Here is a 27,205-nt window from a genome sequence, read left to right as displayed (position 1 = left end):
GTCCATAGAACCCTTTTTTGCATCTACACTATTTACATCTTTACTGCCAGCATTTTATTTCCAGATCTTCATTCTAGATTATTCCTATGGCCTTTGTTAATATGCAAGGAAATACAGAATAATGATTAGGAGCATGGACTTTAGAGTCAGAGTAATCCTGGATTTCGATCCTTACTCTATAGCACTTAGATTCTTTGGGTGTTCTGAATTTCAGTTTCCTCATCTGTAAAATAAGAATATTACCACTTAATTCATAGGATGATTGTGTGGTTTAAATTTATGGCCCTTAGAACACAGTATTTGGTACATAATAAGCCTTCAACAGAAGACTGTATATAATATTAACTAGCCTCCATAATCCACATCATTTTCCTGTTCCACTTAGAATATGATTTTTTTGCACAAAATTTTAGCATTCATGATAAAAATCCTTCAGTAGTTTTTTTCTTTTGTTTTTTGTTGTTGTTTTTGTTTTGTTTCAGGTGTACAAAACAATGTAATAGTTAGATATTTAACTCCTCACAAAGTGATATCCCCCTCCCCCAATCTATTGCTCCTCTGACATCGTATATATCGATTACAATTCCATTGACTCTATTTTCTATGTTCTACTCCATGTCCCGTGACTATATATATGTATATATATATATATATATATATATATATATATATATATATATATATATATATATATATAAAATTATAGTTGACATACAATATTATTCAGCTTCAATTTCAGGTGTACAGTGCTGTGGTCAAGTATCTACACCATCCATGAAGTGGTCTCCCTAATAAGACATGTGCCCATCTGACACCCTACAAAATCTTTACAACGTTATCGATTATATTCCCCAAACTGTCTTGCATATCCCTGTGGCAATGTTGTAGTTACCAATTTGTGCTTTCCAATCCCCTCCTCTTCTCCCTTATTCCTACCCCACTTCCATCTAGCAACCATCAATTTTTCCTCTATGTCTTTTTTAGTAGTTCTGCATTCCCATTCAGACTAATATCCAAATGATTTAACATAGTATTTTAAAAGATCTTCCATTTAAATCGAAATGGATCCTGTTTTCCTCTTCTGCTTCCTCTCTTGCCACTCTCTTCCCTATTTATGCCCCAGCTACAATAAATTAACAGTCTCTCAAAAGTACCTCCAGGCTTTTGAGCATTTTGTGCCTTCTGATACACCTTTTCCTACAGCTAATAATTTTTAGTAATTGTTAAAAACTCAGCTTACAGGTTAATCTTCTTTGGGAGCCCTTCTGTGACTACATTTGACGGGGTTTCCAACATAGCACTCCTTATATTCTAATTCAGTTGCCTGTTGTCTTGCACATTGCAAATTTCCCCTAATACATTGTGAATCTTTGAAATTAAAGTATGTCAAAGAATGTTGAGGTTGATTATTGAATGTTTATCTGCAGCAACATTAAAAATTTGCAAGGCAGTGTCCTTTTTACTGCACTGCACGAAATGAGTTTATTTCTTCCAAACACTGCGTTCACGTTAGCAAAAGGAAATGAGTAATTTTTAAAGTACCATTATTTAGAATGTAAAGATCCAAAAAAGAAATAAGTACTGTCATCTCTACAAAAGTCTAACTTTAAAAATTTTAGTTTGGTAGAGTACTTTTTAAAAGTAATTTGTATATCAGCTTTGCTCACTTACTCTTCACTACTGTTTTAAATATCATTATAACACTATTTTCTGCATGCATCTTACTCAATCATGGAGAAGAATATAAGCTCATATGAGGTAGTCCTGGTTTCAAACCCTTGCTAATAATCACTACTACTACTACTGCTACTACTACTACTAATCGATATAAATATTAAATTATATAAGAGTAAGCCCTCAAACCAGTGCCTGACACATTATAGGTACTTGATCAATTTAAATTTCCTTTTATACTTTTCAAATGTTTGATAGCAAATACTAATCAAATCCTATTCACCCATCCAATCTTAGATTAAAGCCCATCTTCCTATGAAGGTTCCTCCAACTCATCTCTCTCTGTAGAGTTAATATCAAAAAAAAAAAAAAATTGAACAGTTACTCTGTAATTGGTCTAACTTCCTGCCTAGGTTTCTTTGAGGGCATGGGCACTGTCTTAAAGTTACCGGTCTCCCCTTGACATTTTGCAGAATGCTGAGAATATAGTAGAAACTCAGTACACGTTTGCTGCTTAATTTTTCAGTGTGTTGCTGTGCTCCCTCACCTTACAACCTACCAGCTAGTATGTGTTATAGGAATGACTAACAATTTTAATGATCAGCCTAAGTAAACCATTTTTATAAAGGAAAATATGTTGGAGGAAATCAGACTGAACATTTCATTTCTGTTTATCAGTGTGGGATTATCAGTGTTGTTACCCCTTCCATTAGAGTAACTAGGAAAAAACTATGATTTGGATAACAAGTTTGATTTTATGAATTTCCTTGACAACACACCAGTTTGACTGTTTTCCATTTGTTGTTTCTTCTGGATCAGTTTTGTAGGATACTGTAATTCATGCTTCCAAATTTGAATGTGTTTTACAGGAGGATTTGTTGGTGTTGAGGAAAACAGTGAAATCCTTTTTGGCTGTTTGCCAACAGTGCCTATCTAATGTTAATACTCCAGTGAAGGAGCAGGTAAGAAATTATTAAGAGCTCTCAATAAAAATAATTCAAATGCATTGAAGAACATGTAAAAAGGTGTAATTTTTTAACTGCAGTTCTTAGCGTACAGGTCCATCCCTGGGACAAGAGTATAGATGTCTGAATATTTCAGTTACAAAGCAAGCTAAACAACCTGTTACAGGTCTTAGGTCTTTTTTACCTTGCCAAGTATACTGGCATAATGTCCTGGAAGGCCGGGTTCACATTAGAATTCTTGACTCCTAAGAATTCTGTGCCGGAACTTAAAGGATTGGGGAGCTGGCCTATGACCTGCCCTCTTCTCATCTCACCTTCAGCTCTTTCCCACAATAAGAAGAACTTCTTACACGTGCATGTAAACATGTCCAAACTCTGTCAGCATCACCCCCTCAAACAGCTGCTCCTTGACCTCCCTGCAACCTACGAGTATGCACACTGGGGATGTGGTGGGTGAACAAGCCTGTGTAGCTCTGGTAGCAGAATCAGATCTGTTAGAACAAAGAGTTCCTGAGTCCTTGTAACTGGACAGTGGTATAGAAGGAGGGGTGCAGATGGACATATCCCACTGGTCCAACAGACTCCTGACCCCTTGGGAAGGGGAGCAGCCCAAAGAGGATCAAAGTGGAGCTCTAGGCGATACTGTTTCCATGAAATGATTTTGTAACTATTTAATTATACTGTTCTTCTAGTAGAAAGTACTTTTATATGAAACAGAATGTATTCTTCCCATTTTATTTTTTTATGAAGTTTGGCTAGAAAAGGGGTCTAATTAGTCTAGTTAAAGTGTACAGTAGTACTTATCCTTTGCTGTCTCTTACAAATAGGGTATCACAAATCTCTTCATTATTGAGTTATCAGCATCTAACTTAAAATGAAGTATAGATGGTCTTCCCTAAACCTCATTTTCTAAATGTTTTGCACCGCACCAGTGCTGTCTAAATTACCTAGCTCTGAACATTTAAACCAAAAAGTCAGTGTTTCTGCTTCATCACCTTTTGGTGATATCCAAAACTGTGGCCTCAGTGAGGAAAAAAATAACATTCCCTTGGATTCTTTTTCCCTTTTTCAAGTGGCTCTTTCTAAATATTTTAATGTACTTTGTGGTTGTATAGTCCGAGCATGAATTGCCATGACTCTTACTGGAGGTGGACAGCAAAGTATACAGAAATTTCCAAATACATGCCAAAATTGTGTTTTCCCATAGAAATCAATTTTTGGTGGGGGGTGAGTGGATTGTTTTGAAATATCAGTGCCCTCAATTACCCAACAACAAAATCTTTCAGTTACAGATAAACTAACTGATGGACAGGTTTATTTCATATCTATTCCATTAAATAGGGCAAACTTGGCAACATTAACTATAATACTTTCGGTTTAGGGAAATGCATGGAAAGTTCCCTTAAGTGATTTGTTGGGAACCTTTTAGATACTAGTTTTTATGTGAATGGTCTTGAATTCAATTTTAAACCTACTATTAGAGACCTTTTTTACATTAGAATTTGAAAAGAAGAATCCAAAACAGTAGCTTACAGGTTTATAATACTGTATTGTAATTTATTGAATTATAGTTTGTCTTAAGATTTATGCTTATTATTTGATTAAGCAGTATATGTAATTAACTCTGTCATAAGCTCTGTCATACTTTATTGCATCAGTTTCATATTTCCAGAGTTGAGTTTAACTCTTTTTTTTTTTAAGTTCAAGTCAAAAATCTCTTAATCAGCTATTTTGAGTTAATATAGCCAAATAAAAGAAATCGATTAATTTGGAAGAGGAGGGAAATCTTAAATGTGGCTAGTGTTTTAATTTTATTAAAATTTGGAAATTTAAATTTGATTGCTCCATGTTTCTATTATTCTACTATTATTGAGCTATAATTTAGTAAATTTTCATTAACATTGATTTGTAGTTGTTGCTATATTTGTACAATATTTTACTGATGAATTCCCTTTGCATTCCAGGCTTTCATGTTACTCTGTGATCTTTTGATGATTTTTAGCCACCAATTAATGACAGGTGGCAGGGAGGGCCTTCAGCCTTTGGTGTTTAATCCAGATACTGGACTCCAGTCTGAACTCCTCAGTTTTGTGATGGATCATGTTTTCATTGACCAAGATGAAGAGAACCAGAGCATGGGTATTTGTAGCTATATCATCTTGTCAATATTGATCTTGTTTTACCAGCCTCAAAAGATATGAGAAAAAAATTCAAATTCATTCCTAAAAAATAGTAGAATTTCTCTTTTAACAGTTAGTAATAATACATTTGTGTAATTCAGAAACCAAAAAGAATAAAAATGTACACAGTAAAGTCGCCCTCCTTTGCTATAATGAATACTTGCACACATTTGTCATTTCACACATGGGGAAAATGTGTATGTGGGATAGATGTTGTTTCTAATTGAGATGCATCCAGGTTCACAGTTTTTCTGAAGGAAAGCATCTGAGTTCCTTTCTGTTTCTGAGTGGTTATATATTACTTAAAGTAACAAAATATAACTAAGATATTACATGCTGACAGACTTATCAAATCTCACCAATCAACATTGTGCTGAGCTTGCAGAATAACTTAGCAAAATTAGGCTGAAGATAAATAATTGTAAATTACTAAGTGTTACATAGAATAGGTTATTTGTAAAATAGATGATTTAAGCTCTAAAATAGTATCTGTGACATATCTAATCCACAGATCTATTTGGTACTATTAGAAGGTTCTTAACAACATTTTAGGAAATACTAGACTATGAAACAAAGTGTCGTTATTTAGAGTACATATTAATCTCAGAAGATACAATTTACCTGCTACTTGTCTTAAGCAAAAAGATTTCCAACTTTTCAAAGTATTGATGCTTCACAGCAGGAAAAATTAGTATAAAGAGAAAGAAAAATTGAGGATAATGTTTTTTTAATGAACATGTACATGTGAAGAAGGAAAGAAAAAACACTGTCCCCAAATAAGGGCAGGCCAAGAAATGAGAGGGTCACTATAGAGCCTGAAACAAATGTGGTTATTTTTTATCATCTGGAGCTTGTGGAGAAAGTTTTCCTAGGATTGGAAATAGACAAGTCCCTGGGGCCCGAAAATTTTAAAAATGAGGAAGAAACACTACTTGTTTTTAAAGTATTTGATAGGGTGATTTTTTAAAAAATTTATGTGTATATAACATAAATATTTTGTTTCTCAGATGATACTATAACCATGTTTAGGACAAGCATTGAAAACTAACTCCCGCATATATTTCCATTACTCCCTATATATTTTTCTGAAAGAAAACTTTTTCCGTGTCTTAAAAATTTCCAGAAATTTCTTCTCTGTGGAAATATATTAGCAGATAAGGAATATTGAAATAAGAAAAGACAGCATTTTTAAGGTAAACAGACAACAGTATTATTATGATGAAAATATCAGGAAAAAATCTTTTTATATATGGTTTGCTTATCTTGAATTTTTGCTGACAGTATCCTCGAAGGTAGGAACCTTAGTGCCTACCAAGTATTAGATAAATTTTTGACTAAATATAGCACCCTAAAATACTCAGTATAACTAACATTTTTTTATCCCATCTAAAACTGAATTTTACCTTTTTGTAAAGTTATAAAATAAGCTGGTTTTAGATTATACAGATTCTCTACATTGTTTTACCTTGTTTAAGGAGCTGAAGTTCATAACCAATTTATTTTCTGTGGTTAGAGGGTGATGAAGAAGATGAAGCTAATAAAATCGAGGCCTTACATAAAAGAAGAAACCTACTTGCTGCCTTCAGCAAACTTATCATTTATGATATTGTTGACATGCATGCAGCTGCAGACATCTTTAAACACTACATGAAGGTACAGTTGCATATTCATATTTTTTTCCTTTCATCTAATTGACAGAAATTTGCAATTAAAAATGAAAGGATGATAAGAGAAGCTAAAATTCACAGCTTTTGCATATATATTATTGATGATTTTCTGATATATTTAAAGTTTCTTTTATATAAGTATAAGCTTTTTATTAATCTATACCATTATATCAATTCTGTAAAGTAGGAGTTCCTCACATTTATATGAAGGAATGCTTTTTTTATTTTCATGAGGCCATATATTCTTTTCATCAACATGGAAGAAAGCTGACACCTCTTCAGGTATTTTTATAAGTATGCCAACTGTGTACCATGCTGCCTACCAGGCACTAAAGTTAAAAGATTCTTTTTTAAATTTCTGTTTCAATTCCAGCCTAAAGCTGGAGATACTGTATTTCCCTGAAAATAAGACCTAGCCGGACAATCAGCTCTAATGCGTCTTTTGGAACAAAAATTAATATAAGACTCGGTATTATATTATATATTATACTATATTATATTATATTATATTATATTATATTATACTCAGTATTTTGTATTATATTATATTATGCCCGATATTATATTATATTAAACCCAGTCTTATTTTACTTATAGTCTTATAAGTAATTATAATATCGTATTATATTAATTATTATATTAATTTTTGCTCCAAAAGATGCAGTAGAGCTGATTGTCCAGCTAGGTCTTAATCTTGGAGAAACACGGTAGTCAAGTAATTAAATAATTGCATTATACAGTATAATAGAGGTATATAAAACAGACACCCAATTCTTAAGAAATATGAGGGGTAATGAAAACTGTTTAGAAATGACTTTTGAACTAAGTTTGAGACATTAAGCATAAATTAGTCAAGCAAAGAATTAGTGGAAGGACTTATAGGCAGATTGAACTTCATGAACATCACAAGGGAATATTAATTGTTTGGGAGAAATACAAATCTGACATAGCAGCATAAATTACTAATGAGAGCAGAGCCAGAAATGAGATTTAAAGAAAGTGACAGGTTAGACCTTATATGCTGTATGAGAAGTTTGAATTTTTTTCCTGAGAGAGGCAAGGAGATGCTGAAGTGTTTTAACCTAGTCTTCATATGATTTTGATAGATACTCACTTTCCTCGCTGCTCTTCTTTCCAACAAGCTCCGTTTTGCTCCTGACCCTCTAAAAAAAGCAGTACTCAGAAATCTTTATAATATAGCCTGACAGGAACAGATAGGGAATACTTTCTTTTGCCTCATTCTCATGTGAGAAACACTTGTTTTGTTGGTGTTCAGAATATTGTGTGTGCCACTGATCCACTTGTATCTTTATCCATGTTTAAGTATGGTCCAATTTTATTTAGGACATAGTGATTAATTCATCATATTTTGCTGACAACTGCAGTGCGATGAGCACTGTGCTGGTAGCCAGAGATTTAAATAAGACATGATTTCTGCTCTGACAAGCTTACAGATTAATAGAGAAATTGAAATGTAAACATAATAAAATAATGAATGGCTCCCTATTTTTTGTGTGCCATTTATATTTGAGACACTGTTCTAAGGCTTTTACATTATCTTTGTTGATTACAGTAACCCCGTGAGGTAAAAAATAATATCATCATTTATAGATAAGGAAATTAAGGCTTAGCTAGGTTAAGTAACTTGCCAAGGTCACACAGTTATTAAAGTGGCAAAAATTGGGATTTTATTTTAGGTTTGTGTAGCTTTAAGGCTTAGCTCTCCCCACTGGACCATAAAGCCTTAGCATGATTATTATAGTGATAGATGTGCAAATTATAAACTAAGTACAGGATATAGAGAAAGATATAAGTGAGAGGAACCAGAGAAGGTTTCCTAAACTCATATCTAAACAGGGTTTGGATGGATGAATATGTGCTTACCATGGATTTTCCTTGTCATCCTTTAACAATACTGCGTTAGTTTCAAGAACTTAGTCTTATCCAAACCTTTTATCAACCTTAGCAATTTTTGCACACCTCTGCTCAAAGGCTTTAATCTTTTTGTAAGTATTCTAATAGCTATTTGCTACCCTTTGTTATAGATCCTTGGCTATGTGGCTTTTGTCCCACTTCCTATGTGGTCATTACAAATCTGAATTTATTAGAGATCTGCTTGTTGAACCACTTTAGTGACTCATTATATCTTTCTCTTGTTTTTCTGCATTGAGATAATTTTTAATTGCACTAACGATGATTCTTTTGAATTATTTCCCTTTCTTTTACTTCATATCATGGAAACATACCCATCTTTCTTAAGATTATAAAAATCCAATTGGCAAGCTAACATACTTCTTCACATAGGTTTATAGTTTGAGGCTTTAGCTTCCAGTTTTAACATCAGTTTTAATGGTTTCAAATAATGCTTTTCCTAATTATTTACTCACAAGGGAAATTAATTAAAGCCTTTATCAAAAAACTGAATTATAAAGAAATTAAAATTTTTTCAGCCACTATTAAAGATGTCAGTGTTTTTACTGTTTATATTATAATAGTAAAATATAGACATGTTGCAGGGTAAATGAGATAGTACACAAAAGTATTAAATGAAAAGTTACGTCTGTTATCCTGATTTGCCCTTCCCCCTTATTTAGACTCACTTCCCAGAGGTAAGCAATTTTAACTCTTTTGGTTTTAGTTTTTCAGTAAGTTTCTACCAAAGTTCTGTTTCTTGATTTGTTACCTTTTTAAATAATGCCTATTGAATCCATGTTGTAAAGAATGAGGAATTTTGTTCACCCTATATCCCGTCTTCTCTTGGAGTTACCAGTTTTTTAGTTTTATTATTATTATTAATTTCATAATCTTAAATATCAAATGTGTATTTAACTGTAGACAAAAATCTTTAAACTCATTATATTTAAGATGAAGAAATTGAATACCTCACTTTTCTATTTCTTTCACGAACCCATTGTTTATCTCTTGAAGTTTCAGTAATTTTAAAGCTATGTTTGCTTTCTTTTCTTCACAGTATTACAATGACTATGGTGATATTATTAAGGAAACACTGAGTAAAACCAGGCAGATTGATAAAATTCAGTGTGCCAAGACCCTCATTCTCAGTTTACAGCAGGTAAGAAATTTGAAAGGAAAGAGATGAGAGTACGATTAACATTGAGCACTTCCTTGTGCTTAGTAATAGAAAAGTAATTAAAAAAGTAATTAAAAAAATTTTAAAAAGTAATAGAAAAGAAAAATATAGAAATACATTTTATAAGTATTTATTGTGTTTCCCTGAAAATAAGACCTAGCCGGACAATCAGCTCTAATGCATCTTTTGGAGCAAAACTTAATGTAAGACCTGGTATATTATGTTATGTTATGTTATGTTATGTTATGTTATGTTATGTTATGTTATGTTATATTATTAATTATATAACACCTAGTCTTACATTATAGTAAAATAGGACCAGGTCTTATATTAAGTTTTGCTCCAAAAGACACATTACAGCTGATTGTCCGGCTAGGTCTTATTTTCGGGGAAACACGGTAATGAAGAAGGGGCAGCAGTGGTGTATCCAAATAAGAAAATATGTCATATGTATTACATAACTAAAATGTCCAGTAAAGTAATACAGATTTGGGGGGGAAAGGTATAGGTATGTATTTTTTCTTCAATAAAGGTCTCATTTCAAATCAGTGGGGAAAAGATTAGGACTATTCATTAAATGGTGATGGGTCAATTGCCTATGTAGCTGGAAAAAATAGCTACTGATAGCCCTATCTAGCATGTACCCAAAGTAACTATTAGGTGGATTATATATAAATGTTAAAAATTAAAAGTTTAGGTGTGGCCGGTTAGCTCAGTTGGTTAGAGCATGGTGCTGATAACACCAAGGTTGCCGGTTCGCTCCCCGCATGGGCTACTGTGAGCTGTGCCCTCCTTAAAAAAAAATTAAAAATTAAAAGTTTATAAGAAAATAAAAGGATATTTTTATATCCTGGATTAGTGAAGTCTTTACTGAGAAAAGAAGCCACAAAGTAAAAAAATTGATGATGTTTATAAACTTAAATAGATTTATCATCAACCAGCACTCTGAACAAAGTTAAACAAATGACAGATTGGGGGAAAGTATTTTTAATCATGCATAACAAACCCTACAAATAAGTAAGAAATAAATAAATCCCACAGGAAAGTGAACAAGGAAGAGATATGAAAAGTCACTTTTCAGAAGAAGAAATCTTAAAAACCAATAAACATATAAAAAGAGGCATAACTTCATTAATAGTTAATGAAATACAAATTAAAATGAGATATATATCACTGCTGGAGAGATTGGCATGAATTAAAATGATAGATAAAACCAATGATTGAAAAAGATGTGTAAGAAAAGGTCCCTTATGAAAGAAATTGTTCTTGTTTTTGGAATATATTTTTGCAGTATATTTTGCAATTTAAGATATATATTCTTTTTAAACCAGTATTTTGCTACTGAGTATCTACATAGATACATGCAGGTGTGCACAAAATTATATATGTAAAAGATGTTTCATTGCAGCAGTTTCTGTAGTATGGAAGAATTGGAAATAGTCTCAGTGTCCATCAACACAGGAATGGTTAAGTAAACTGATACTGTGAATTAGCTGAAAGATTTCTAAGACAAAATATTAAATGAAAAATAACAAGTTTTAGGACAGAATATGTAGTATACAATACCATTTATGTAAAAATAAAAACTTAGTATATGAAATACGTCAGTGTTTCTAAACTGGTCTAGAAAACTTCGGAACTTGAACACTGATTACCTTTGGCAAGAATGATATTTACTGGGAGAAAGAAAGAACTTTGATATTCCTCGAATTTTGTACAGTGAAATATATTCTTTGTATTCATTTTAAATGTAAGTTTTAAAGTTAAAGGCTGCTATGTACAACTATCTGTGAAACATTTAAAAAATCTAAGAACTGGTAAACAGTACCTGTTAATAAATTTGAAAATCTCTGGAAAAACTGCTGTTTCTAGTCATGGCACACAGTACATAGATCAGGCCAAGCCAATCTTTTGCTGAAGAAAACTAAAAAGGTTGAAAGGATGATAATAAAATTAATAGAAGACAGCTATTTCAATGGAATGGTGTGATTGAAGTGAATTGGGAGATTGGGAGGTAAGTGAAGAAAACAAATGTGAACAATACTTTTCAGGATCTTTGCTATAAAGAGAGTCAGAATAATGTGTTGAAGGCTGGCAGAATAAGATGGAGGTAAGTTAGGGCATGCATCTAGTAGAGGGAATAGTTAATGATTCAGGAGAGAGCAGTAAGCATCAGAGCAAAACTTCTGAGCCAGTGAAAGGGAGTGAGATCCATCCAGTACATAAAGAGGAAATGGCTTAACATAAAAGCCTGTACTGTTCATCTGTCATAATAGACAGGAACGCAGATGTGTACAGATACAGTTAAGCTTCTAACTGGTGGTAGACTAATGGTTGCTTTTATATTCTTTATTACTCCAAGATTTTGTTTTTGTTATTACTGTGACACAATATATGTAATGTATATGTAATTTATAAAACCCTTCCACCCAGCTTAAGAACTTTTTTATATATTTTGTTAGTTGGTGGGAAAAATCATAGCCCCATATATTCAAATGGTCTTTTATATAATGTTCTTGTCTAAGATATAATAAGTGAAAAACAAAGTTCTGAACCCTATATTCATACATTGTCATTACTGAGAAAATTACAACGAAAAGAATGCATAGGAGTTTATGAATCCAAGGTACATGTCTAAACATTTTTCCCAATCCAAAATGCATTATTTTTTTGAGAAAAAAAAATTCCTGTTTGCATTTAATCACACACGTAACATGAAAATAATCTCAAGAAACTAGTAATAGTAGATGACTAATAGGACGGAGAACAGCGTGGCTACTGTTAAATGCAAGGGGGGAAATACACATTTTACCATATGCTTATTAAGTATTTTTAAATTATATTACTTATGCTAATGACACATAAAATAAATAAATATTTCTTAGCTGTGTTTTTTTTCCTCTTTTTTCTTTCTGCCAGTTGTTTAATGAGCTTGTTCAAGAGCAAGGTCCCAACCTAGATAGGACATCTGCCCATGTGAGTGGCATTAAAGAATTGGCACGTCGCTTTGCCCTTACATTTGGACTGGACCAAATCAAGACACGAGAAGCAGTTGCCACACTTCACAAGTGAGTGAGCTAAATAAACACTTCCTATTGTACTGGAATTTAACTAACATAACTGTTATATTAACCATTTTAAAAGTGACAAATGTTAGAATTTTTAAGTTATAAGAACTTCAGATTGTCTAGTCATTCTCAACTAAGAGACCATTTTTAATTTGGAAAAACTTCACATTTTTTTAATCTTAGAAGGTATAGAAAGTAAAGTTGAACAAAATATTCTTATCTGGTCTGAGAAAATGTTTGGGAGAATGGGTTTAAAAACATTGTGCAGTACTGGTTTGGTAAACCTCATTTCATAACTAAAAACTGTGACAGAAAACTTTAAAGTACCTTACAAAAACTCACATAGCTGCTTGGTACCATGACCAACTCTAATAACCAAATTGTCTGGCAATCTAATTATTTTTCCAAGGCATTCTGTTACCCCTGAAAAATACACATAGGGATTTAGCTTTGTGGCTATTTAGAAATTTTAATTTTTTAATTATTTAACTATTTTTCACAACTTACAGTTTTCTACTGTAAATAATAACATTAAGTATTATTATGCAAATATGTTATACAATTAACATTATTTTACCATTTGAATTTATCAGATTTTACTACATTCAGTGATGACTTTGCTGCCTTCCCAACTGTTTTTGAAATTCTAGCCCACTGAGGGAACTATACTAGCTATCTGGAAAAATAAGATGATGTTTTCTTTTACTTCAGGGATGGCATCGAATTTGCCTTTAAATACCAAAATCAGAAAGGACAAGAATATCCACCTCCTAATCTGGCTTTCCTGGAAGTACTAAGTGAATTTTCTTCTAAACTTCTTCGTCAGGACAAAAAGACTGTGTAAGTTGCACACGACAGGAAAAGTAGCTTTTCTCATGACACCATTGTAATTTTAAACGTTTATTTTTTGAAAAAATCTTAATCATCTAGATATAATTATTATTGATAACTTAGGCTCTGATCATTTGTTTTAGGAAGCTATAATTTTTTTTCAAGCTTTCATATACTGGGGGTGCCAAAAACATGTATACAAGTGGACACTTTGGTCAATGTTGCTCAATCAGAAGTGTCTGGACGCTGATGGTAACCACTTTGAGCACCTCTTGTAACTGCAGAAGTCAAACGTGACTTGTGTTCATCTTTTGTTATCAGTATATATTGAGTAGTACAATTTTAATGCAGTTTTCCTTTCTTAAAATGTGTTTACATTTTTTTGGCACCTTCTGTAATTGTTTCACTGCTCACTTTTCAGTTCTAGAATTTGCAAGATTAAATTGAACAAGTGGAAATGATTTCTTGCTCTGCAATTCACAAAAGTATGAACATTGGTGTAGCCATTGTGTAACTCTTCTTCCCTTTTATATTAATTATATTTTAGTTTTATTTTTTATTTGATTTGTTTCAAGAAAATTGATTTTTTTCTATTTTCTATTTTAATAATAGTTTAAAGAAATAATAGGCAATTTTCAAAAAAAGTGTTGATGGTATAAGTCTTATTTAGACCTAGAAAATTTGAGTGATTCTGTAATGAATCCCAAATTGTATAAATTGATAGGAAGAAGATAAGTCATTTACAGTAATATGATAAATTAACAGGAATTTGAAGAAACCATTAAAGCTTATCTAAATATAAATGATAGTTTTAAGAAAAGATGTTTGTCAGAAAATGTTTATTAAGCCCCTAATGTAGTCAGGTACTGTTCTATAGCTATTGTTCTGTACGGGCAGGCAGTGAACAATACAAAGTTTCTGCCCCCAGAAAGCCTATGTTCTAATGCACAGACACAACATAAACATACAAACAAGAGTTTCAGGCACTGAAGTAGGATAATATGTTAGAGAATTAGTCATTTGGAGTATTGGTGGGGGAGAGGTAGTTTGAAAACTTTTTAAATATAGGCATTTACAGGTATACTTTCCCTCTGAGCACTACTTTAGCTGCATCTTGTAAATTTGGTATCTGCATTTTTGTTTTCATTCACCACAAAGTATTTTCTTGGTTCCCTTGTGATTTCTTCTTTTTAATCGATTAGTCTATTCAGGAGTAATTTTTTTTTAATTTCCACATAATTGTGAATTTCCGAATTTTCTTTCCGTTACTGATTTCTAATTTCATTCTATCGTTGTTAGAGAACATGCTTTGTGTGATTTTAATCCTTTTATATTTATTGAGGCATGTTTTATGGACCAACATGTAATCTATTCTGGAGAATGTTCCATGTATACTTGAGGAGAATGTGTATTGTACTGCTGTTGATGAGTGGAGTTTTTTTCTATAGACACATGTGTCTTAGGTTCAGTTGGCTTACAGATTTGTTTAGTGTTCAAGTCTTCTATTTCCTTGTTGATCTTTGCTTTAGTTCTATATATTATTTAAAATGAGGTGTTGAAATCTATATTATTGAATTATTATTTCTCCTTTCAGTTCTGTCTGTTTTTGCCTCATATATTTTGGGGCTCTGTTGTTAGGTGTATATATGTTTATAATTGTTATGTCTTCCTGATGGATTGACTCATCATTATAAAATATCCTTCTCTGTCTCTGGTAATTTTTATCTTAAAGTCTATTTTGTCTGATACTAGTGTGACCATCCAGCTCTATTTTAGTTACTGCTTGCATGGTATACCTTTTTTCATTCTTTCACTTTCTGCCTTTTTATCTTTGAATCTAAAATGTGTTTCTTATAGACCAGCATATAGTTGGATCATGTTTGTTTGTTTTATCCAATCCATTATACTTTTTGTTTTCTTCATAGCTGTGCCTTTGTTTTTTCCTCCTTTATTTCCTCCTTTTATATTAAATGGATTAAGTGTAACACTTAATTTCTTCAAAAATCTTTAATTGTACTTTTTAGTTTATTTTCTCAGTAGCTTTTCTAGGCCTTTCAGTACACATATCCACTTATCAAATTTTACTTCAGATGTATTTTAAGGAAATATAAAAACTTTACTCCTACTTCTCTACTTTCTCCCTCCTTTTTTTGTAATATTGTTGTTATACATACTGCATCTAAATATGTTACAAACCCAACAATAAATACATTGTTATTATTACTTAATATAATCATAAGTCTTCTAAATAAGCTGAGAGAAGAATGAAAGCAAAGTATATATTTATAGTTTGCTATATTAACCTTCTTATTTACCATTTCTGGTTCTCTTCATTTCTTCCTATGGATTTGAAATACCGTTTGGCATCATTCTTTTACTTTAATACATCTTTGCTCCCACCCAGTTCTTTTGTGTTTATTGTTAAGTATATTATATTTCTATGTTATTGGCCCAACAATACAGTGATACATATTGTTTTACATAATTGCTTTTTAAATCAGTTAAAAGAATAAAGGATAAGCAAATATGTAATTATATGGTCTTTTATAAATACCTACTAATTACCTTTCAGCGCTCTTTGGTTTTCCGTGTAATTTAGCCTTACTCTTTGGTGTCATTTGCTTTCAACCTGAAGAACTTCCTTTAGTATTCCTTGTAAGACAGGTAGGCCAGCAACACATCCTCTCATCTTTTGTTCATCTGGGAGTGCCTTTATTTTATCTTAAGGTTTGAAATATAGTTTTGCTAGATATAAGATTGTTGTTTACTTTTGTGACATAGAGACGGTTAATCCCATTGCCTTCTGGCCTCTCTTGGGTCTGATGAGAAGTCAGCTTTTAAACTTATTGGCGGTCCCTTGTGTATAATGAGTTACTTTTCTCTTATTACTTTTAAGACTTTTGTTTCATCTTTGTCTTTCAATATTTTGCCTATGCTACATCTGGGAGTGGATCTCTGCAGTTTTTCCTGCTTGGACTTTGTTGAGCTTTGAGGATATGTAGATTAATGTTTTTCTTCAAATTTGTTGCTGCTCCTTTCTTCTCCTGGTACACTCATTATACATGTCATTGTAGTTAATGATATCGCACATTTCTTTCAGGTTCTGTTAATTTTCCTTCATTCCTTTTTCTCTCTGTTCTTCAGATTATATAATCTGTAATGAGATATCTTCCAAGTTACTGATTCTTTCTTCTGCCAGCTCAAATCTGTTGAGCCCCTGTAGTGAATTTTAAATTTTTGTTGTTGTACTTTTCTACTATGGAATTTCCATTTGATTTTTTGTTTTTACCATTTCTATCTTTTTATTCATATTCTCTATTAAATGAAAGAGTGTCATCATACTTTGAAGTAGACATGGTTTTCTTTAGTTCTTCGAACATATTTATAGTCATTGCTTTACAATTTTTATGGGCCAAAGTTCTATGGCTTGCTTTTTTTTTTTCTTTTTAAGCTGTATATAGGTCACATTTTGCTATTTTTTGCACGTCTCCTAATTTTTTGTTGAAAACTGAATATTTTAGGTAATATATTGCCTATATGATACATTGTGAAATAATGTACCTACTCTTGATACTCTGCCCACCCCCACCCCTGAGATTGATGTTGTTTGCTTTGTCATTTGTTTATAGAGACTTGGATGTACAAACTCTGTGAAGTCTGTTGCTCTTGCAGTGTGCAGCCTCTGCTGTCCCTGCTCAGATTTTATCCCCCTTATTTTTTACCATTTGGCTTGGGTACCTAGGGATCCCCCGTGTCAGCATAAACCTCTTATTAATCAAAGGTTGTGCTTAAACCTCCTTAGTCAGTTAGCCTCCTTAGCCTGTTTTTTGTGTTTTTTTTTAATTTGCATTTCCCTGATGACATATGATATGGAGCATCTTTTCATATGCTTATGTTCCATCTGTATGATTTCTTTGGTGAGGTGTCTGTTCAGGTCTTTTGCCCATTTTTTAATCAGATTGTTTTCTAACTGAGTTTTAACAGTTCTTTGTATATTAAGTAACAGTCCTTTTAGATGTGTATTTTGCAACTATTTTCCCAGTCTGTGATTGTCTTCTCATTGTTAGACAGTGTCTATTGCAAAGCAGTAGTTTTTAATTTTAAAGAAGTACAGCTTATCAATTATTTTTTGCAGGGATCTTGCCTTTGGTATGGTATCTAAAAAGTCCTTGTCATACCTAAGGTCATCTAGAGTTTTCTCCTATGTGATTTTTCTAGAAGTTTTATATTTTTGTGTTTTATACTTAGGATTGTAATCCATTCTGAGTTAATTTTTGTGAAATGTTTAAGGTTTGTGCCTTAGATTAATTTTTTCTTTCGTGGATGTCAGTTGTTCCAGCACCATTTGTTGAAGAAACTATTTTTGTTCCATTTTATTGCCTTTGTTCCTTTGTCAAAGATCAGATGACTATATTTATGTGGGTCTATTTCTGGGCTGTCTATTCTGTTCTATTGATCTATGTGTCTATTCATTCGCCAGTACCACATATCTTTGTTACTGTAGCTTTTTCCCAGCCGTATTGAGATATATTTGACATAAAACATTGTGTAAGGTTAAGATATCCAGAGTGATGACTTGATATTCATATATATTGCAAAATGATTATACTGTAAGCTTTATAATAAGTCTTACAGTTGGGTAGTGTCAGTCCTCCAATGTGTGTTGGATATTCTGGTTCTTTTCCTTCAATATGTGTTGGATATTCTGGGTCTTTTGCCTCACAGTATAAACCTTAGAATCAGTCTGTTGTTATCCACAAAATAACTTGCTGAAACTTTGATAGGAACTGCCTTGAATCTAAAGATCAAGTTAGAACTGACTTCTTAATAATATTGAAACTTCCTACCCAGGAACATGGAACATCTCTTCTGTTTATTTAGTTTTTTCATTTCGTCTATCTGAGTTTTATCATTTTCCTCATGTAGATCTTGTATGTGTTTTGTTAGATTTATACCTCAGTAATTATTTTTTTGGATGCTAATGTAAATGGCGTTGTGATTTTTATTTCAAATTCCACTTTTTCATTGCTGATATATAGGAAAGCAGTTGACTTTTGTAAATTAAATTTGTATCCTGCAACATTGCTATAATTCCTTAAGTCCCAGCCATTTTTGGGTCAATTCTTTTTTTTTTTTCCATTATAGTTGACAGTTCTTTTTTATTTTTTCAGTTATAGTTGACATTCAATATTATTTTGTATTGGTTTCAGGTGAACAGCATAGTGCTTAGACATTTATATGATTTACAAAGTAATCCCCCCAATTAGTCTAGTACACAGTACCTGATGCCATACACAGTTATTACATTGTTATTGACTGTATTCCCTATGCTTTACTCTATATCCCCATGACTGTTTTGTAGCTACCAAATTGTACTTTTTAATCCCTTCACCTTTGTCATCCAGCTCCCCAACACCCTGCCATCTGGCAACCTTCAAAATGTTCTCTGTATCTATGAGTCTTCTTCTGTTTTGTTTGTTTATTTTGTTCTTTAGATTCCACATATAAGTGAAATGATACGATATTTGTCTTTTTCTGTCTGACTTAATTCACTTGGCATAATACCCTCTAGGTCCATCCATGTTGTTACAAACGGTAAGATTTCATTCTTTTTCATGGCCAAGTAATATTGCATCATATATATGTACCACCTTTACTTGATCCAATTGTATGTTCATGGGCACTTAGGTTACTTCCATATCTTGACTACTGTAAATAGTGCTGCAGTGAACATAAGAGGTTCATAATCTTTTCAAATTAGTGTTTTGGATTTCTTCAGATAAATACCCAGAAGTAAAATTGCTGAGTCATAAAGTAGTTTAATTTTTAACTTTTTGAGGAATCTCCAAACTGTTTTCCATAGTGGCTGTACCAATTTGCAAACCTCCACATCCTCGCATCACTTGTTGTTTGTTGATTTATTGATGATAACCATTATGACAGGTGTTAGGTGATATCTCATTATGGTTTTAATTTGCATTTCTCTGAGATTTGTGACGTCGAGCATCTTTTTATATGTCTATTGGCCATGTATGTGTCCTCTTTGGAGAAATGTCTATTCAGGTCCTCTGCCCATTTTTTAATTGGATTGTTTGTTTGTTTTTGGTGTATGGAGTTGTATGAGTTCTTTTTTAAATTTTGGGTATTAACCCCTTATCAGATGTATTACTGGCAAATATCTTCTCCCATTCAGTAGGTTGTCTTTCTGTTTTGTTGATGGTTTCCTTTGCTGTGCAAAACCTTTTTAGTTTGATGTAGTCCCATTTGTTTATTTTTTCTTTTGTTTCCCTTGCCCGATGAGACATATCCAAAAAAAATATTATGGTAATGTTTGAGAGTTTACTACCTATATTTTTTTCTCTGAGTTTTATGGTTTGAGATCTTACATTCCATTTTGAGTTTATTCTTGTATATGGAGTAAGAAGGTGGTCCAGTTTCATTCTTTTGCATGCATCTGTCCAGTTTTTCAGCACCATTTATTGAGTAGACTGTCTTTACCCCAATGTATAGTCTTGCTTTCTTTGTTAGGTTAAGTTACCCTGTAGACATGGGTTTATTTCTGGACTCTCTATTCTTTTCTTTTGGTCTGTGTGCCTGTTTTTATGCCGGTACCGTGCTGCGTGATACCTCCAACTTTGTTCTTCTTTCTCAAGATTGCTTTGGCTATTCGGGGTCTTTTGTGGTTCCATTTAAATTTTAGGATTATATATTCTAGTTCTGTGAAAAATGCCATTAGTGTTCTGATATGTATTGCACTGAATTTATAGATTGCTTTGGGTAGAATGGACATTTTAACGATACGAATTCTTCCTATCCATGAGCATGATATATGCTTCCATTTATTTGTATCTTCTTCAATTTCTTTTTTAAGTGTCTGATAATTTTCTGAGTACAGGTCTTTTACCTCATTGGTTAAATACATTCCTAGGTATTTGAATTTTTTTGATGCAATGGTAAATGGGATTGTTTTCCAAATTTCTCTTCCTGATAGTTCGTTATTTGTACATAAAAATGCAACCAATTTCTGAATATTAATTTTGTATTCTTCTAGTTTACTAAATTCATTTATTGGTTCTAATAGTTTTTTGGTGAAATTTTTTGGGTTCTCTATATATAGTATCATGTCATCTGCAAATAATGACAGTCTACATGCCTTTTATTTCTTTTTTTTGTTTGATTGTTATGGCTAGGGCTTCCAATACTATGTTGAATAAAAGTGGTGGATGTGGACATTCTTGATTTGTTCTAATGTTAAGTAAAACACTTGTAGCTTTTCACCATTAAGTATGATGTTAGCCGTGGATTTGCAATATATGGTCTTTATTATGTTGAGGTATGTTCCCTCTATTCCCACTTTGCTCAGAGTTTTTATCGTAAGTGATGCCGAATTTTGTCAAATGCTTTTTATGCATTTATTAATATGATCATAAATTTTTGTCTTTCATCTTGTTTATGTGGTATAGCATGTTAATTGATTTACGGATATAGAACTAACATTGCATCCCAGGAATAAATCCCACTTGATCACAGTGTATGGTCTTTTTAATGTATTGCTGAATTCAATTAGCTAATATTTTGTTCACGATTTTTACATCTATGTTCACTAGGGATATCGGCCTATAATTTTCTCTTTTTTGTAATGTCTTTCACTTGTCAGCCTTCCCTCCTGTGGAATGTTTTGGAATAGTTTGAAAAGGATAGGTATTAATTCTTTGAATGTTTTGTAAAATTCACCTATGAAGCCATCTGGTTTTGGACTTTTGTTTGTTGGGAGTTTTTTGACTACTGATTCTATTTCATTTGCAGTAATCAGTCTGTTCACATTTTCAGTTTTTTCTTGACTCAGTCTTGAAAGATTGTATGTTTCTAGGAATATATCCATTTCTTCCAGATTATTCAATTTGTTGGCATATAATTATATGTAGTATTTTCTTTGAATCCTTTCTATTTCTGTGGTGTCAGTTGTCACTTCTCTTTCATTTCTGATTTTATTTATTTGGGTTCTCATTTTTTTTGTTGATGAGTCTGGTTAAAGGTTCATCAAGTTTGTTTATCTTTTCCAAGAACCAGCTTTTGATATCACTGATGATTTTTTTTTTATGATTCTATTTCATTTATTTATGCTCTTATCTTTACTATTTCCTTCCTTCTATTCACCTTGGGCTTTGTTTGTTGTTCTTATTTTAGTTCTTTTAAGTGTACTGTTACATTGTTTATTTGAGATTTCTCTTGTTTCTTGAGGTAGGCCTGTATTGCTGTGCATTTCCCTCATAGGACTGCTTTCACTGTGTTCTATAAGATTTGGGGTTGTTGTGTTTTCATTTTCATTGTCTCAATGTCTTTCTTGATTTCTTCTTTGATCTCCTTGTGTCCCCATTCATTGTTTAGTAGCATGTTATTTGGCCTCCACATGTTTGTTTTTCAGTATTTTGTAATTGATTTCTAGTTTCTTGTCATAGTGGTTGTAGAACACACTTGATACTAGTTCAGTCTTCTTAATTTATTGAGACTCGTTTTGTGGCCTAATATGTAGTCTAGCTTGGAAAGTGTTTCATGTACACTTGAAAAGCAGGGTGGTTCTGTGTTGCAGTCTGAAACCAGCCTCCAGGTGAGGGGCTCCCATGCAGGTCAAGGTCAGCTGCTGCCTGTGACCAGCCTGGAGCTGCCTGGTAGGAGCTATAAAGCAATCCATCATTGATCCCTGCCAGTGCTCAACCTGGCGGCACATGCAAGAGGCCATGCTGTGAACCAAGGCCAGCTGCCACCAGTACTGGGCCTGGGGCAGCTCAGGAAAAGGTCCAGGGCACCCTGAAGCCTGCTGTTCCCTGCCTGTAAGGCTCAGCCACTGAAAGAACCTTGTGTGGTATGCAAGTTGGGTGCTGTGGGGTCTCAGGGATTCACCAGGGTGGAGTGAGTGGTGTTCGGCAGGTTAATGCAGATTCAGGTTTGGTGCCAGTGCTGAGCCTGGTGCCTGCAGATATCCAAGAGTTGTCCAAGACAGATTGCAGCATGGGCCACAGCTGGCTGCCAGCTGCTAAAAGTGCCTCCCGCAGTGCACAAGCCAAGGCTAGCTGCTTGCTGCTGAAAGACCCTCATGCGGTGTGTGTCTGTTGGGGTGGCTTTTTGCTGCAGAAGATACCTCTGATTGTGTGCAAGTTGGGTGAGGGAGTCATCAGGGTGGAGCAAGCAGATTTCACCAGGTTAATGTAGATTCATATTTGGATGTGTGGGCAGAGGGCTCAACACAAGAAAGATGGTGCCTGCCTGTGTATTGCACAGGAGGAGGGCTCAACACAGGGACAGTGGCATCCATCCCTCTGACCCTCGTACCATAGCCATACAACTCAATTTCTCCCTGTATGTCCCTGGTGTTCCCCTGAGCTGCTGTCCCTCCACCAGTGCCTGGAATGAATGCCTAGGAGCTAGTGAGTCTGTGTGTCGGCCCTTTAAGTGGATACCTCAGTTTCCAGCAGCCTTCCGTCTCTCCCCGATGTTCAGAATCCCTGCTGATTTTCACAGCTAAATGTTGTGGGGTCTCTAGTATTCCAATCTGTAGGATCCCAGAGTGGGTCTGAGAACCCTCATTCCTCAATGTGTACGTCTGCAGCTGAGCTAGCCTTGCCGATTCTCATCCAATACATATGGGTGTGTGAGGCCAGCCTGTTCTGTGTCTCCATCCCTTCTACTCGACTCAAAGTGGCTTCTTTATATCCTTAGTTATAAGACTTCCATTCAGTTAGTGTTCAGATGGTTCTTCTGACTGATTGTTCTATAATTATTTATAATTTTAATGTGGACATGGGAGGAGGCAAGCACAGCATTTACCTACTCCGTCATCTTGACCAGACTCCTTTTTGGTTAATTCTTTAGGATTTCCTACGTAGACAATCTATGCCATCTGGGTTCAAGGACGGTTTGATTTGTATCTGTCCAATCTGTATATTTTTTATTTGGTCATCTTACTGCATTAACTAGAATTTCCAGTACAGTATTGAAACGGGGAATGGTTAAAAGGGGACATTCTTGCTTTGTAGCTGATTTAGTAGGAAAGTTTCATGTTTCTCAGCATTAAGTATGGTTAAGTATGATTTTAGTTACAAGGTGTATTTCTAAATGTTCTTAATCAAGTTAAGGAAGTTCCCCTTTATTCCTAGTTTACTGAGGGGTTTTTTTGTTTTGTTTTTCTAAGAATGATTTTTTTTTTTTTTAAGATTTTATTGGGGAGGGGCACTGGACTCTATTGGGGAACAGTGTGTACTTCCAGGACTTTTTTCCAAGTCAAGTTGTCCCTGCAATTTTAGTTGTGGAGGGTGCCATTCAGCTTCAAGTTGTTGTCCTTTCAGTCTTAGTTGGGGAGGGCACTGCTCAGCTCCAGGTCCAGTTGCCTTTGCTAGTTGCAGGGAGCGCGCGTGGCCCACCATCCCTTGCGGGAGTTAAACCGGCAACCTTGTGGTTGAGAGGACGTGCTCCAACCAACTGAGCCATCCTGGAGGCAGCTCAGCTCAAGGTGCTGTGTTCAATCTTAGTTGCAGGGGGCGGAGCCCACCATCCCTTGCGGGACTCGAGGAGTTGAACTAGCAGCCTTGTGGATGAGAGCCCGCTGGCCCATGTGGGAATCAAACCAGCAGCCTTCGGAGTTAGGAGCACGGAGCTCCAACCACCTGAGCCACGGGGCCGGCCCTACTGAGGGTTTTTATCATGAATAGGTGTTGGATTTGTCAAATGCCTTTTGTGTATCTATTGGTATGATCATTTGATTTTTCTTTTTTCATCCTGTTAATATGATGGATTACATTAATTTTTGAATGTTGAACTGATCTTGCATACATGGGTTACACCACTTGGTTATGGTGTATATAATTCTGTTATTGCATTGTTGGAGTCTATTTACTTATATTTTGTTGAGTATTTTTGCATTTATGTTCATGAAGGTATTAGTCTGTAGTTTTTTTTGTAATGTCTTTGTTTGGTTTTGGTATTAGGGTAATGCTGGTGTCATAGAATGAGTTAGGAATTATTCTGTCTGCTTCTATTCTCTGAAAGAGATTGTAGAGAAGTGGTGTATTTTCTTCTTAAATGTTTGGTTGAATTCACCAGTGAACCATTTGAACCTCATGCTTTTCTGTTTTGAAGAATTACTAATTATTGATTCAATTTACTTAATAGATATAGGCCTATTTAGATTGTCTATTTCTTGTGTTAGTTTTAGCAAATTATGTGTTTCAAGGAATTGGTCTGTTTCATTGTCAACTTTGTGAGCATAGAGTTGTTTATAGTATTCTTTTATTTTCTTTTTATTGTCGATAGCTTCTGTGTAGTGGTGTGTCCTCTTTCATTTCTGATAATAATTTGTGTCCTCTTTTTTTCTTAGCTAGCTTGGCTAAAGGCTTATAAATTTTATTGATCTTTTCAAAGAACCAGCTGTGATTTTGCTGATTTTCTGATTTTCTGTTTTCGCGTTTAATGTAATTTTTTTTACTTCTTTTCTTCCACATTGGATTTGATTTGTTCTTATTTTTCTAGTTTCCTAAGGTGGAAGCTTATTGATTTTATATTTTTCTTTTTTCCAATATGTATATTCAGTGCTATAAGTTTCCCTCTGGACACCACTTTCACTGTATCCCACAAATTTTGGTGGTTTTCTTTTTAATTTAGTTCAGAACATTTTAAAATTTCTTTTGTGATTTCTTCTTTGACTCATGTTATTTAGAGATGTGTTGTTTAATCTCCATGTATCTGGGGTTTTTCCAGCTATCTTTCTGATACTGATTTCCAGTTTATTCCATTGTGGTCTGAGAGCAGACATTGCATGATTTCTATTCTTTTAAATTTGTTAAGGTGTGGTTTATGACACAGAATGTGGTCTGTCTTGAATGTTTCAGGTGAGCTTGATTGAAATGTGTATTCTGCTGTTGTTGGATGAGGTAGTCTATAGACATCAATTATATCTAGGTAATTGATGGTGTAATCAAATTCAACTATGTTCTTAGTGATTTTCTGACTGCTGAATCGGTCCATTTCTGATAGAGTGTCTAACTCTCTAACTATGATAGTGGATTCATCTTATTCTCTGCAATTCTCTTAGTTTTTGCCTCACATAGTTTGATATTCTGTTGTTAGGCACATACACATTAAGGATTATGTCTTCTTGGAGAATTGACTATGTATCAGTACATAGTGCCCTTCTTTAACCGTAATAATTTTCCTTGCTTCGAAATCTGCTCTGAAATTAATATAGCAACTCCTGCTTTTATTTTTTGTTTTCTTGATTAGTGTTAGTATGGTATATCTTTCTCAATCTATTTACTTTTAATCAATATGTGCCTTTATATTTAAAGTGGGTTTCATATAGACAACCTGTAGTTGGGTATTATTTTTTCATCCGCTCTGACAATCTCTTTTACTTAGTGCATTTAGATCATTGACATTAAAATTGATTATAATATACTTGGATTAACATCTACCATACTCTTTACTGTTTTTTATTTGTTGCCCTTGTTCTTGCTCCAATTTTTGTCTTCCTTTTTTTTCTGCTTTTTGTTTTTTTAATCATGCTTTTTAAATTAACTTTATTGGAGTGACATTTGTTAATAAAATTATATAGGCTTTAAGTGTACAATTTTATAACACATCATCTATATATTGCATTGTGTGTTCACCACCCAAAGTCAGATCTCCTTCTGTCACCATGTATTTGACCCCCTTTGCCCACTTTTTCCTCTCTCCTCCCCCTTACCCTCTGGTAACCACTAAACTGTTGTTTGTGTCTGTGAGTTTTGTTTGTCTGTCTTGTTCATTTGCTGCTTTCTGTTTTATATCCCACATGTGAGTGAAATTATATGGTTCTCAACTTTTCCTGTCTGACTTATTTTGCTTAGCATGATAATCTCAAAGATCTGTCCATGTTGTCACATGCCTTTTGTTGTTTTCATTGAACATTTTATGATTCCATTTGCTCTCCTTTCTTAGCATAGTGATACTTTTTTTTAATGGTTGCCCTAGAGTTTGAATATACATGTACAGCTAATCTAAGTTCACTTTCAAACAGCCCTATACCACTTCACGGGTAGTATGAGTACCTTATAATAACAAAATAATCCAATTCATCCCTCCCATCCCTTGTATCACTGCTGTCATTCATTTAATTTATATATAAGCATACATAATCAAATATATTGTTGGTATTATTTTGAACAAACGTATTTGTTAGATCAATTAACAGTAACAAAAATTTTTTATTTTACCTTCACCTATTCCTTCTTCAGTGCTCTTGCTTACTTTCTATAGATCGAGTCTCTAACCTATGAGAGTCTCCTTCTCTCTAAAGAACTTTTAACATTTCTTGCAAAACAGGTCTTCCAGTAAAATATTCTCTCAATTTTCATTTGTCTGAGAAAGTAGTTGTCCTTCACTTTTGAAGGATAATTTTGCAATACACAGAATTATAGGCTGGTGGGGTTTTTTCTCATAACACTTTAAATAGTTTACTCCCCTCTCTTCTTGCTTACATGCTTTCTGAGAAGTTGGTTATAATTCTTGTCTTTGTTCTGCTGTAGCTAAGGTGTTCTTTTCCTCTGGTTTCTTTCAGGAATGTTTTTTCGTCTTTGATTTTCAGTAGTTTGAAAATGATGTTGCCTAGATATGGGTGTTTTTTTTTTGGCATTTATCATGTTTCGGGTTCTTTGAGCTTCCTGGACTGTGGTGTGGTGTCTAATTAATTTGGGGGAAT

General features: G+C 33.7%; 1 protein-coding gene across 3 annotated transcripts in view; it reads left to right on the top strand.

The window, feature by feature from the left end:
- STAG1 (STAG1 cohesin complex component) overlaps positions 1-27,205 on the top strand; it is a 354,251-nt gene that overhangs the window by 315,757 nt on the left and 11,289 nt on the right. For all 3 annotated transcript variants that reach the window (XM_019747971.2, XM_019747962.2, XM_074312886.1), the window contains 6 exons: positions 2,544-2,636; positions 4,604-4,778; positions 6,333-6,472; positions 9,458-9,559; positions 12,497-12,645; positions 13,357-13,485. In XM_019747971.2, the coding sequence (XP_019603530.1) occupies positions 2,544-2,636; positions 4,604-4,778; positions 6,333-6,472; positions 9,458-9,559; positions 12,497-12,645; positions 13,357-13,485 (788 nt within the window). The remainder of the gene's footprint in view (positions 1-2,543; positions 2,637-4,603; positions 4,779-6,332; positions 6,473-9,457; positions 9,560-12,496; positions 12,646-13,356; positions 13,486-27,205) is intronic.

Source organism: Rhinolophus sinicus, linkage group LG10 (genome assembly GCF_036562045.2).
Source record: "Rhinolophus sinicus isolate RSC01 linkage group LG10, ASM3656204v1, whole genome shotgun sequence".
NCBI lineage: Eukaryota > Metazoa > Chordata > Mammalia > Chiroptera > Rhinolophidae > Rhinolophus > Rhinolophus sinicus.
Note: the sequence above shows the minus strand (reverse complement) of the source record. Positions and strands in the feature narration are given on the sequence as shown.